Source organism: Meriones unguiculatus, chromosome 12 (genome assembly GCF_030254825.1).
Source record: "Meriones unguiculatus strain TT.TT164.6M chromosome 12, Bangor_MerUng_6.1, whole genome shotgun sequence".
Taxonomy (NCBI): Eukaryota; Metazoa; Chordata; class Mammalia; order Rodentia; family Muridae; genus Meriones; species Meriones unguiculatus.
This window is the reverse complement of record NC_083360.1, coordinates 12644086-12658844: the sequence shown is the minus strand read 5'-3', so window position 1 is coordinate 12658844 and position 14759 is coordinate 12644086. Positions and strand designations below refer to the sequence as shown.

General features: G+C 46.6%; 1 protein-coding gene across 2 annotated transcripts in view; it reads right to left on the bottom strand.

Annotated features, from left to right (window-relative positions):
- Ccdc149 (coiled-coil domain containing 149) overlaps positions 1 to 14085 on the bottom strand; it is a 93161-nt gene extending 79076 nt beyond the window's left edge. For both annotated transcript variants that reach the window (XM_021657743.2, XM_021657744.2), the window contains exon 1: positions 13955 to 14085. In XM_021657743.2, coding sequence (XP_021513418.1) covers positions 13955 to 14002 — 48 coding nt within the window. In that variant the 5' untranslated portion in view covers positions 14003 to 14085. The remainder of the gene's footprint in view (positions 1 to 13954) is intronic.
- Positions 14086 to 14759: the final 674 nt, after the last annotated feature.

Below are 14759 nucleotides of genomic sequence, written 5' to 3'. Positions count from 1 at the left end.
GACCATAGTGACCAAAGACATTGTGTGACTGGGGCTAGAGACACCTCAAGTGTTAGAAGCACTTGCTGCTTTCCCAGAGGACCCAGTTCAATCCCCAGTAATCATATTAAGTGGCTCATAACGATCTGCAAGTCCAGCTCCAGGGGATCCGATACCCACCAATACCCACTGGTATGTGGGAATATACACACACACTCACACTCACAAATGGAAAACAGAAAATAAAATAAATATTTTTTAAAGAACAAAACTAAAGGGTCAAGTGTGAGTGGTAAATGATCTTCGGAGCAAGCTAATTCTAGTCAAGAGCAAAAGAAGAGCCTGATGAACACTCAGAGGCTGGTCAGATCCCATTATAAAAAATAGTTCTCTGTAACCAAATGACTTCCCACCCACAGCCTCTGCCTGCCTTTTCCTAGCCATATCTCTGATACAGTAAAACTCCGCATGGAAAAGAATGAAGGGGCGACATGGGGAGGAAGGAAGTGTGATACAGTAAACCCATAAATCCCGAGAGCTTATTAAAAGGTAATTTGACTTACTGCCTCTGAGAGATCACAATCTATCCCTTGAAAGTCCAAAGCTCTGTGGGATTAAAAACAGATAGAAAAAGACTTGGAGGAAAAAAAACAAGACGATCGTGTTGTTCTCATAAAAAAATATGTGCTTATTTTGATTCAATAGCTTTTCAATTCAAGTGTTAACGACAAACCATTCAGACTGTCATCTCATCTGAATTTGTCCACTTCGGATGGGACTCTGCGAGGAGTCAACGATGAATCAGCCTTGTCCTCGCCTGGGGCAGCTCCCAACTGAAGCCAGGGCAAAGACAGTCCTGCCTAAGCCCCCACAGGGACATTTGGCCAGAGCAAGTTTGGCTAAATGGATGCTTTGGGATGGAGGCAGGAAGACACCTTTAGTGATAGTGCAAGGCACTGATGGCTGAGCTTTGAAATGCAAGTAAGGAAAAGGTGGTGCGCAAGAGTTCTGGGCAGAGGGAAAGGTGGAAAGGTCAGATGTGGGAAACCAGTTTTCACACACAACTGGAAGTGGTTCTGTCAGGAGTGCTAGATGTATCAAAAGAGAAATGCAAGGTGGAGCTGGTCCATTTGGATGAAAGAAAAAGTGCCTAAATGTCAGCAAAGTTTGGGCCAAAGTTGCGGAGTTGTGAGGGCTCATTGAACAAGGAAAAGTTATGGTCAAAGTTCTACTTATGGGCCCTTGAGCTAGCAGTTGTGGCTGGGATAGAAAGGTGGAAGAGACTTGGGTGCAGGAAGGCTGTTGACATGTTTAAAACAATCCCAGAAGGAGAGTTACTGTTACTTCTCTGAGAACAAGCATGGGGTGTCTTTTTCCTAAACACAAAACTTGACTTTACTTTGCTAAGCAGGAAATCAGAATGGCTGACTCAAGATGTACTCAAGACCAGAAGGGGGTTGAAGTGGAGGGGGGCAGAACAATGTGGGCTTGGGTTGAGATCATGCCCTGGAACAATGAAGGGGGCATGAAGCTGGAAGTTAACAGGCTCTTGGGAAAGGTCATAGACTAGAAGTTGCCTGGAGTGGACAGGCAAGCACACTGCAAGGTCCAGAAAACCTGAGAAGGAAGAGAGAAAGGTTACAGGCTGACCCCATCATGCATATCAGGCTGGAGCCAATTATAAAGCAAATTGGAACTGGCTAGAAAAGGGGGAGTCCCCCACCCCACCCAGCCACCTCCAATATTGCCTTCATCGTGGATTTGCAGACGGCAGAGCAAGCAGCACGTCAATCTGTGCCCCATCAGCACGAGTTTTCAATGGCACGGTGTTGACAGCTGCAGCTGACGCATCACCTCTGTTTGCAGAGGCATCTCAGATGCCCTGGGGAAGGATTTTTCTACAGCCTGACAAGGATAAGCACTCTATAAGGGAGAGGAGCTTGAAAACACACTCTTACACATCCTTTCACTTTGTCCTCTTTCCTGAGAGGCACCAGGCAGGTACTCTTCCTCTTTATAGAATTCCAGAGAAAGTGAAGTGTCCAAGACATGAAATTTACCTAAATCCAAGCAGCACTCTTGATGACTTAGGTGAACATAGCAGCCTGAAGCAGGAAGCTGGCTAGGACAGTGGTATGCACTAGAGCCATTTGGTAGATTCAAAGGGACTCAAAATACATGTGAGCAAGGCTCAGGTACAGGAACAGATGGGCTCCTGTGTCTGCTTAGCCCCATCAGCCTTTGACCCCATCAGCCATGCCTGGCAGACCAGTCATGTCCTAAGGCAGCATGTTCTGCTCAAATGACAGATCACTCAATGGTTGACCTCCAGAGTGAAGGCCACACTCACCCTGGTACCTTCCCTACTACTGACAGGACACTCATTGTCTGGCTGTCCCTACCTGAAGCCAGATGAGCTGAGTTGGCACAAACAAGGCTTTTGTTCTGCTGGCTCAGTGTGTTCTCTGTCTCCCTTCCCTCTGCCTGGAGCATCCTTCCTCTGTATCCCCACATGACGGTTAATACTGTCAACTTGGCAGGCTCTAGAATCACTTGGATGACAGGTAAGGATTATTCAGCATAGGTTAGCCCCTGCGGTAATTATCCTTTGAGGGATAATCTAGACTATGCTAATTCTCTAAAAGCGGAAAGACCCACCCAAAAGGAGGACAGCACCATTCCCTGTGTGTGCACCCTAGACTGGAGAAGAAGGGGAAGCTAGTTCAACAGGGGGATTCGTCTCTGTTTCCTGCCTGTGGGTGCAATGCGACCAGCTGCCTCAAGCTCCTGCCCCTTTGGCTTCCCCACATGATGTTCTATACACTGGCACTGCGAGCATTTACTTGGGTCTGCCTTACAGTTTCAAAGGGTTAGTCCATCATCATAAAGGCAGGAAGCATGACAGCATGCGGGCAGGTACTGGAGCAGTAGGTATGAGCTACATCCCAATTGTAGACAGAGAGAGACAGAGACAGAGACAGGCAGGCAGGCAGGCAGGCAGATCCTGGGTTTGGCATGGTCTTCTGGAGCCTCAAAGCCCAGTCCTAGTGACACACTTCCTCCAACAAGGCCACAACTTTTAATCCTTTTCAAATAGTGCCACTCCTTGGTGACTAAGCATTCAAATATATGCGCCTATGGGGGCAATTCTTATTCAAACCACCACAGGAGGGAATGCTTTTTCAGCCTAGTAAGAAGAAACAAGAAAGGCTCTGACCAGGGAAGACAAAAAAGTTGTACTTCAATGAGGCCAGCATGAAAGGAGGGAGTCAGAATGTATGCACAATCTATTTGGCTGAAGCAGCCAATTTATAAAGCAAACAAGCTAGATGAGGTGCCAAAACCAGATAATGGGGAGCTACTGAAGGTTTCCAAGTAAGAGAACATTGACAAAAACCTGCTTCATGTTTTGTTTTTAAAGTGGCTTAACTGTTCTGTACAGACTATAGACTGGCTTGAAGAAGATCTGATATCCAAGCAAAATGAGAATGTCTATTGCAAGAACATAGATGAGATAAGAGAAACAGTAGATTAAATGAGATGACCTGAAGTAGGAAAAAAAAATCAACCAAAGGTTTGTGTGTTAATCAGCCTTTCACTCACATGACAAAATGCCTGACATAAACAACTTAAAAGGAAGAAGTGTTCTTGGTTTCACTGTGTGGCTGGCTGGGCCCATTACTTTCAGGCCTGGGCTTCATGGTGCTTTAAGGTAGAAGCATCATGCAGGGAGAGCATGCCAGAGTGCAGCTGCTCACCTCATAGCAGCCAGGAAGCAGAGAAGGAAGAGGAGCAGTCTGGGGCCAGGCACACCCTTCCAAAGCATCCATCTAGTGGCTTACTTCCTCTGAGTGAGTCATTAGTTTTCATCACTTCTCAATAACACATCAAATTATAAGCCCAACCATGCATTCATTCATTCATTCATTCGCTGATTATGTTGGAGCCTTCATGACCCAAACTCCTGTCAGTGATGAGGCACACCAACTGGGGAATCAAATTCTTCATACATGATTCTTGGGTGGACGACACTCCCTATCCAAACCTGAGAGCCATTTAATCCCAGCTTGTAGCGCCATTTTGTCTAAGGCCCCCAAGATAGAAGAGGCACCCAAAGTGGCAGTGCATAGCAATTTCTTCCAAATGGAAACAGTCCTTCCTACACAGGGAAGTAGGAAGCTGAGGAAAATTCACAAGGCTGAGGGAAATCTCAAAAAGTCTAGGAGACTCAAGATCTCAGAGTGTGACTAGACTCAAAAGGCCCCTCTTTGCCATTCTATGAGTGGTGGAGAACTGCTAGGAAAGAGAAGACTCTTCAGTGGGGCTGCCTGCAAGATGGACAGGAAGTGCCATGGATATGGACTTCTATGAACTGTCTTCCTGCTCCGGTGGGCTTTTGGATGAAACAGGTGCTTTTGTGTCACCCACGCTCTTGTAAGTAACCCCAGTAAACCCATTGTATCGCCAAGCTGGAATGGGATCTTTTCTTTGGTCTACCAACAATGCCCTATATGGGTGGGTAGACAATTGCACAAGTCTCCCCAGAGCGTGGTCATGCAACAGCCCCAGTTTGGTATGATTGGTGGGAAAGAGGCTGTGAGTAAGGAACATCATTCACTCTGGTCATTTTCATTCAGAGAGCTGGCCGCAATCCTCTTCTGATCTTCAGCCAATGTATTTTATTCAGTGTGAAACTTGGTTAATTTTTCAACATAATAAGAGTAAGAAAGTGTCAAATTTAGAAGTACATATGTGAATTTCTCCGTATAGGAGAGAACATGAATCCTATTAGTTAAAAATAGCAGTTGTGCTCAATTCCCCCCACATGCTAATTTTAATAAACTTACTCTGAAATTAGCCTGCCACTACAAAGATAGCTGCTCATCAGACGCATTCCCAGTGAGCACTCAGCTCTCCTCACAAGAGTTCAAGAACTCCCAGCAAGCTGAACAATGCAAAGTTCAAAATAGAACACGCACTCTCTTCTTCCCAAGCTCTGTTTCCCCCACCTCCTGTCACTCCCAGTACCGTGATGCTCAAGCAACCTATCAAAGCCATCATCACTCCACTCCATCTTCCCCATCCAGTTTGCTGTGACTCCTGCAGGGCTCTCCCTCCAAGGTGTTTCTCATCACCACGGTGTTCAGTGTCTACTAATTCTGTGCTTCCTTTGCTCTTCATTCTTTCAGGAATTGACCCGTCCATAGAGTCTATCCTTATGATTATGCTTCCTAACAATGGACAGATCTGGTACTAAGTGTTCAGGTTACAAATTAACAACTTAAGAGTTATTTAATCCCAAGAAGTTCAAAGCTTTTTGGGTCCATTAGCGAGGCAGGCAACTACAGAATACTTAGGACTCATTGTTGTAATGTACTTTACATTGGTAAATTGCTGTGTAGTGCTCAAGCTCACTGAGAAGCTGAGTCTAGAAAGGGTGTACACACACACATACACACACACACACACACACACACACACACACACACACACACACACACACTAGACCCAAGACACCCAAGGTGTCTTCTGAAACCCTGGGTCAGACTTGCTCCCAGCTCTGTATCAGAAAGAAGGGAAAACAGTGAGATGCTAAAACATCATGTACTTGAGAACAGCTAGAAACTAGTAACTGCAGTTACTAGTGTTTATCCCATAGCACAAAACAGACTGCTGTCTGCCTGTGGGGAGGGTGAAGAGGACCCTCCGCCTGAGACTCCTGATTGGGAATTCCAGCTGATTGCCCCAGCTTCCCCAGTCTACCCTAGTATGTTTAATGATGTCATCTCCATCTGCTGCTATTTGTTCTTTCCCTTGGAGGCCTAGCTGAGAGGGACACTCTGCTTGGCTGGGCACGCTGGAAGGGCCACTTCAACTGGCTGCCTCAGTGAGACTTGCCCCATTTTTTTCTGCTGGATGCTTGTAAGCTCTGAGTTTGATGGTGCCTCCCTTGTTTGCGCTCTCAATTGTGCTACTCCAGTAGAGTCTGCTATATGTTGTAAACTCCTGACTTAATATTTGCTATCTGCAACTTCTCTCTATCTGCTAATTGCCCTTGGTTCTTTCACTTTTACTTACTGTATACTTAATAAACTCATTCATTCAAAACCAGAAGCCTGGCTATTGTAGACCTCTCTCCAGACCTTTCTCCAACTGAAAATGTCGCTGTTGGCAGAAAAGATCAGATAGAGTAGCTTTACCCTCACCTGTCTCTCCCAGGTTCCTGGGAGACCCCACACTGTTTTATACATTCCCACTGCCTGGCACCATGCCCTGCAGATGACTGAAGCTCTGTGACAAGTGAGTTCAATGGAAACAAACCTACTCCGACCATTTTTCTTCAAGCTGGACTTTAGCTGAACAAGCTCTGTTCCAGCTACACCAGGACACACCCTGCTGTCTGGCCTCTGAATCTGTTTGTCACCTGATCTGCCCTGACGTCTAACTGCAGTGCATGCTACCTCCCAAGCAATAGTTTCTTCTCCTTGGAATGTTTCCTCTCAGAGCAAACACCAGCTCAGGCTCACGTCCATCTCTGCTCAGGATATTCTTTGCCCTCTTTAACTACAGCAGTGGTTGTCAGGCTGTGGGTTGTGACTCCTTTTGGGGAGCGAATAACTTTTTTATAGGGGTCACATAAGACCATCAGAAAACACAGATATCAACACTGTGATTCATAATAGTAGCAAAATTAGTTATGAAGTGTACATAAAAATAATTTTATGGTTGGGGGTCATCACAACATGGTAGAACTGTATTAAAGGGTCTTGGCATTAGAAGGCAGAGAACTACTGAACTAAAGGAAAGGGGCCCAGTTCATATTCCACTTCCACTAAGTCTGCTCCTCTGCCCAGCTCACATACTATTTTATATAGTTCTTTTATTAAATAAAAATACCAGCTAATGGGAGTTAATGCTTCAAAATATTAACAGGATAGGCCTGTGTTCCCATGTCACCTGTGTTTCTGTGTCACCTCCATGTCTCTGCCCTGTTTCTCCCTGAGTATGTCTCTTTTAAAGAAGCCAGACATTCTGCCTTTCTGTCCCAGTAAAGGGGGAGACCAGCAAAATCCAGGCAACAAAGTAATGGCCTTTTCCATTTTAAACACCTTGCCCTCATGATGCCAAAGCATAAATGGCTACCAAAATTCCCCAAAGATAAGAAAGTATGTCCTACATCAAGGGTAGGGCAGAATCAGGATGCAAAAGAGGATTTGGTCCTTAATCTCTTAGAAGGAATGCTGAGCCTAGCCTGATGAGTGTTGGGGAGAAGGAGTGAAGATTGGGAAGGGAGCGTGCATGGCTAGCTTAGATGCAACCTGTTGGGTTTAAGAACTAAAAGATCCAGAGTAAGGCTGTCAATAGCAATGGCTTTCTTGCATATCCACGGCCTCCTCTTTAAAAGAAATACATTCGTTGTAGTATTTATTTATAATTTGCATGAGAAGTTCTACAAAGTTTAGTAAACTATAGTCACTCCCATATGAGACCCCCTTAATCAAGACATAGGATATGTCCATCAAACCAGAAAGTTTCCCCAAGTTCCTCTTTCACATCACTCACTACAAAGCTCTGGCAAACCACAGGGTTTTCTATCCCTTTACTTTTGACTTTTCAAAGATGTCTTTATTCTTTGGTCTCAATAATAACCATCACTGGGTGGGTATTCATGTCCCAGCCATCAACTGCACACACTAAAAAAGTATGGGTTTTATGTTCAACTAAACCTTAATAAAAGTATGTTTAGAGGATATATAAAGGGCTAGAGAGATGGCTCACTGGTTAAGAGCATTTGCTGCACAGATGAGGAACTGAGTTCACATCCTCAGTACCCACATAAATAGGCAGCTGTTGATGAGACATGTGTGGAACCCCAACACTTATTTCAGCGAATGTGGGGAAAAGCCAAGAAGATCCCTGGGGCTTGTTGGCTGCCAGCCTAGTTCAAGGGTCAGAAAGAGACCCTGTCTCAGAGGAATATGGCCAATAGTGATAGAGCAGGACTAGTCTCTGGGTATGCACAAGCACACACACACACACTCACATCACACACATATACACTAACAAACATGCACACACACATAAGAAGTGACTATCAGTCTGTTCCTTCCAGCAATGGAGACTTCTGACTCTCCATCCTGTTATTTCTGTATTTGTTTGCTGTTTTTCCACTCTAATAGGAGTGTTGTGGTTTCTCCCTGTGGTTCCAATTTCCATTTCCCTAGTGACTGATGATGCTGAGCATCTGTGCAGGTGTTTTACTTGCCACTCCTAGCTCATCTTCAGAGCAGCATCTACTTAACTTTGCCCATTTGGAAAACTGCATTGCTTATTTTCTTATTTAGTTGTAAGAATTGTTTATATTTTCTGGATATGAGATTGTGCTCTACACATACCTTCTCCTAATCCATGGTTTATTTTGCATTTATCAAGCAGTCTTTCATAGGCAAATAATTTTTAATTTTGATAAAATTCAATGTGTTTACCTCTTTCTTTGATGATTTTTCTTTCCATTTCCATAGATATGCTCTACCTTTTAGTAGAATATTCCCAAGTACCCATTGGGTATATCTAGTTAAATATTTTCTTTTCTTTCTAATCTTTCAATCAGTGGTGGCCCAAGTGATAATTCCCAAACCAATGGATTGTGACCTGAAATGATACAACACGTTCTCCACCCATCCCTCACTCAAAGAAAGCCCCTGCTCTGGACTCCCTGTGCCCTCTCCTTCTTTCCCTTCCTATGACTGGGATATAAAAGTAATAGCATCTGAGTTCAGCCACCCAGTTGATGGCCATGCCCTAAATCATAGCAGAGCAACAAGATGGAAAGAGCCTGGGTTCTGAATGGATTCACAGAGCAGCGTTTAGGCCCACCTGGATTGCATCAATATAACATGAAAAACACATTGATGTCTATCTTAAAATATCACATTTAGAGGGTAGGTATCTTGGATTTTAACAGATATAGAAAGAGTTAGAAAGTGAAGTTCCTCAGACCCAAGTTTGGTGTTCATCAAAGTTGGAGTCTTAGAGCTTAGGCTTTTTTTTTTTTTTTTTTTTTTTTCTAAATTCACCTGACAAGCATGAGGTTCAGGACAAGTAGGCATCGGTATGTTTCATCTTCACAACACCTAAGGTAGCCAAGCATGTGCACAATTTTAATCCCAGCACTCAGAAAACAGAGTGGCTCTCTATGAGTTTAAGGTCAGCCTGGGGTACATAGAAAGTTCCAGGATAGACACACACACAAAAAGTGAGAGTATTTTTATTGTCTTCTTAAAGGTGAGGGAAAGAAAATAAGGAGGCTTAAAGGAGTTGCATGGAAACTCTTCTTTCCCTTGCCTCGTCCCCCAGTTTTATTTGGGGATCATTTTGATATGTCCTCAGTCCATGAGGCCTCAATAGAGCTTTGTGCCCAAATCCAGACCTAAAACCATCAGATCACTACACTGCAATCCCTACATGATAAGAGGGTGACCTCTAAAGGGGTTTGAAAGCCAGGTATGACGACTCATGTTTATAGTCCCAACATTTGGGGGGGAGGGAGGCAAAAGAATCACCATGCGTTCAAAGCCAAACTGAGGTAGAGGAGAGAGAGAAGTTAAGTGTCCTGGAGTTTTATGGGACTTTAGACAAGTATCTTGACTTCCTCTCTGGACTTGAGCTTAAGAAGATGGGAGGCTGACTAAACCCAGGAAATAAGCAGGCCCAAATATGGAGGGGGGAAATCTTTTGTATATCAAAACCAGCACCGCAACAACAACAACAAAAAGGCCCACCTAATCACAGAGGTACTGGACATATTAGGTAGGACTTGCCATAACACTGCCGCACACCAAGTGTGGCACACCAACAGAAATCAACTCTCTCATAGTCCTGGAGAATAGAATCCCAAATCAAGGTGTCAACAGATTTGTGTTCCCCAATATATCTCTAAGCCAAGGTCCATTATCACCTTGACCAACTTCCAGTGGCAGCTGACAAGCCTTAGTGTTTCTCCACTTGACATAACTCCAAATTTTTCCTAGCTCACCAACTGGCCATCATTCCCCTGTGTCTTCACCATATCCTATTTCTGTGTACCTCTACGTCCATATGTCCCTCTCCTTACAAGAACATTAGGCACTGCTAGTGCTACATGGGTTACAGTCCATGCAGTAGAAATACATACTGACTTTGTGATGTCTTTACAGACTCTACTTCAAAATAAAGTCATGCTCGTGGGTACAGAGAGGCACAGCACAGCATCTGTCAATAAAATTCCTTCTGAGTTTAACCAAGGTTTTGATCATCTGCACCAAGCAAGAGGCAGAGAGTCAAGGCTTGTCCCTAAGTATCTTGATATCTTTAGAGTCTAAGTCAACACTGAAACTAAGAGCTTTCATCTGAAAGTTTAAACTAAAACTGAACCTTCAGCTTAACTGACCAAATTAACCAACCAAATTTGAATCAGTGATTAGGCGAAGAGCTGATCATCAGCCTGACTGTATTGAGAACCACTGGGAAGGTAGGAGGGAGCACTCATGTGGCCATCTGTGTGGGCATTTCCAGGGAAGAATAGTGGGAGGGAGAAGATCCACCTTGAACCTGGGCAGAACCATCCCATACCAGGGGCCTGGACTAATAAAACAGGAAAGGGGGAAGACAGCCAGCAAGAGGCCTGAGTTCTCTTCTCTTTGGTTCTTTAGCCACTAAGACATGAACTGCTCTGCTTTACCATGTCCTCTCTAACATAATGACTGAATTCTCTGAAAGCATGAGTCAAAATAAACCCTTACTCCTTAAAGATATCTTTGTCAAATCAGTCACAGAGACAGAAAAGTGGCTAATACAAGTGGTGGGTTAGGTGTGCGGCAGCTTTTTTCTAAGGCTGGAAGCTCACCCCATGTGGCAATGCGAGGACTTTGCACCTCCCCAGCCACTGGATGTCTAGCTCTAAGCATCAGCCATGACTCCTTCATTCACACAGAGTATTTAAGTCAGGGCTGTCATCACTGTTTACACTAAAAATGGGGAAATAAGCCTGATCTCTGCTGGCTCATTTCAAATGAAAACCATGTCCAAACCAGTGGAGGAAACCAGTGAAGGACAGCCTAGGGCTCGAAGCAGGAAGGGAAATGGCATAGGGACCCAGGTGGGACAGAAACCAGGACTTCTGATGAGAGATGGCGTTCTCTTACAGAGCTCATTTGGTCCTGGTCCAACCTGCTTCCTCTAAGTGCCCACATCTCTTGGTAATGCCACCAGCCATACTTCACTGAATTCAACTTGGCTAGGTACCTGGCTTAGAGAACCCTGCTGGCTAAATAAGTGGAAAGGTAGTTTCCTTGGCAGCTTGGATTTTTAAGAAAGGCAGGTGTGGGGACACACACACCTCTCATCTCTTTCCAGCAGTAGATGGGTTTGTGGCTGATGTGACAAACCGACATAAAACAATAAAAACTTCCTCTTCCAGTGAGGGAGGCCATATGCCCAGAATCAGTGTGCCAGTGGCCACTCCTTGGCTTACGGCTGCACTATTCTAATTGCTGGCAGTTTTCATATGCTTCTCTGTGTATGTGCCTCCCTACAGATTTCTCCCCTGTCTCTCTGTGTCCCAACCCTCTCTCTCTCTCCTTTCTGTAATAAAGACACTAGTCATCAGATTAAGTGCCTACCCTAAATGTAAGATACTCTCACTGCAAGATTCTCAACTTCACAATATCTACAAAAACCCTACTTCCAAATAAAATCATATGAACAGTTATGAGGAGCTAAAACTCATACATATCTGTGGGTGTTTGGGAAACAAAATTACATCCACTTCAGTAAATTGGAGACCCAGAATTTATCCTTTCATAGGCATCCAAAATGACTCTGATCTGTAGGCCTTATCTTGAGAAAGCTGGTCCATTTGCTTCAGACTCAAATATGGATTAGATATGGTTCCCTGCCTTGGAAGACATAACATTTAATGAGAGATTTAGAAAGATCCTATAAAGCACTGGCTTGTGACGTCAGGCAAGGTCCCAAGGCCAGACAGCCCAGGCTTCAAGTCATGTTTCCTCCAGTTTCAGGCTGTGGGGCTTAGAGCGTGTTCCTTGGCCTGCCTGAGCCTTGATTCCCACACTGTTTAAGAAGTGATTCCTACATAAATTGTGGTCGAATGAGGCTCAATACCTAAGGAAAATACGGCTTTCTGTACAATAGCTGACATGAAGGGCACAGTCAAGAGACATTAGCTACTCCTAAGGCAGAAAGCAGATTCTGTTCCTGCTCGCACTGTAGGTCTTCAGTACACATCTGCGAAAAGCAAACCCCATTACTCTACAGCACATGGCCCACGATGGCTACGAATGCATACAAAATGACAGACTTAACCTAAAACATGAACATCTTGAGCATTTTTATAACACAATTGACGGTCATTGCATGCTGTAACATCGAGACACCTTTTAAAAGTCCCATTTCAGGACCTGTGGGCCGATGCAGCGAACATTGATCCATTACCCTCTGTATACGGAGCTCAAAGTGTAGGCATTGGAGAGCCAACTTAGAAACACAGTCCAGCTAGAATACCGCCACCATGCAGTGGGTCAATGCAAAATAGGCACCTGCCCCTGGGAGACACCCTCGAGGACACCTGGTACACTCCCTTTCTCAGGATGTTTCATTGTTTGTTGAGTGGCTCTCTTCCCAGACTACACCGGCAAACCTCACGGCAGGAGGTGGCCAGAAGTGTCTTCTGGATCGGCGACCATTGGATCCTAAGCACGGAATAGTATGACTAACTTCTTGTTCACTGTTTGTTTGTTTGTTTGGGGGTAGATGGGGGTCTTACATAGAGCTTTGAACTCACTATGTGGCAGAGAATGGCCTTGAACTCCTGATCCTAAACCTATACCTCCTCTGCCTACACCAAGTGCTGGGATCATAGGTGTGAGACCCCGGCCAGATGCTTGCGGCAGATGTGTGTTGAGAGGACTTATTACAAGTCAAGCACCTGGCCGTGGGGGTCACACCTATGCTCTAAGTGAGATCCGCCCCCCCCCCCCAGCCTCCTTTACTGTTAAGGATGATTCTGGGTGGATCTATCCGTTGACGTAAAGCCCGACAGATGGAGTAGATAGAGATGGGCTGAGACAGAATGGGTCGTCCGCCCTGGTGGAGGTTCCGACTGGAACTAAATGAGGGCACAGGCTCTCTAAGGGGTGGCGTTGGCCCTGCACACGCTGGGTGCTAGTGGCTAGACAATGGATGGTGGAGGTGAGTGGTAATTGCTCGGGGAAGGGAGACGTCACCGTCTCTGTTACCGGGAGAAGCCAGCAGCCTGTCCAGAGCCAACAACCTCTGGGTGGATTAAAGGAGGAGGCAGCCGGAGAGTCTGAAAGCTTACTCCGGGGAGTGTTTCTCGCACAGGAGAGGGTGTGGTGTCGTCTATTTCCTCCGGTCAAATCACCTCTGTGCCTGTCTCATTTTCCTTTGGGAAGTGGACGGCTCCACTACCTCACACACAGTAGGTGCAAGAAACAGGAACTGAAAGAACAGAGTAAGTGAACGTATGAACCAACCGTTACAAGGATGCCAAACTTTTTCACCCAAACCACTGCTCCAAGCCATGCCACCTGCCCAGTAGTTGCCCAAGGGCCCGGATGGTCCCCGAGGCGTCACCTTTTCGGCACCAGGAATCATCCAATCGCTTGCCTTCAAAACAGCGGTGACTAGGCAGGCAGGTGGGGCTTGGCTCCTTCCCCTCCCGGATCCCAGGGCTTCTCGGTCTCTCCAATCCTAGGCCAAACACTGGCGGGCGAGAGGCCCCTCCCCACCGCCCGGCACCAGATGGTGCGGGAGACCGCGGCGCCCCCCGCAGGCCCGACCGTGCGGGATGGACCGCGCGCCTACAGACCCTGCGGCGGCCACCTGCTCCGCGGCCTCGCGCGCTTGCGGACCCGCCGCGGCGGCTCCGGAGGCCGGCCCAGAGCCCCGGCCTCACCTCGCTCACCAGCCCCTGCCAGTCGCTCTCGGTGCGGTCGCCGTCCATGTCTCCTCCCGCGTGCGCCGGCGGTCTGCACGGACGCCTCCCTTCTCCTCCCGCGGCTCCCGCCGCCGCCGCCGCCACCCCGGCCCGGCGCAGCCCCTAGAGGGCCGGGCGCCTCCGAGCCTCCGCGCCGCCGCCTCTCGCGGCCGCCCGCGCCGCTGCCTCCACGTCAGCCTCCGCGGAGGAAGGGGAGGAGGAGCTGGGCCCCAACCATTGCCCTGTAGCAGCCGAGGGCCCGCGCCGCCGACGGCGCCCCGCGGACCCCAGGCTACCGGCTGCGTGTTCTAGGGGAGGAAGCCCGCACACAACCCCAGACCTGATCGTTCCCAGGCCTGCGGTGAGGGAGGGAGGCTGGCGAACAGGTGGTGTCACCCCCCAACACACACACACAGTGAGAAGCCAAACTCCCCCATCCAGCCACCCCCTGCCTCGTCAAACCTCCACCAAGGAAGAGCCTTTCTTTTCCCCCAGGAAGGTTTGCAACCATCTTGGCACACAGTAGGGGCTCTACGTATTTTTTTGTTGAGCACATGAATGAGCCCCCTCCCCAGTACTGTACACTAATACTGTTTTATAAAACGACCAACATTTGTTGTTTTTTTCTTTTTTGCATCAGATGTTGTATTTAGAACGCAAATGCAAAACCTGAAAATTAAATTTTAAATTCTGAATACGGCCGAAAAGCTCGATGGTGGGACTTGGCAGGAGTTAAAAGTGTTGTTCAAGACTGTGTTATTCATGGTTGTGTGTGGAAGAGGAG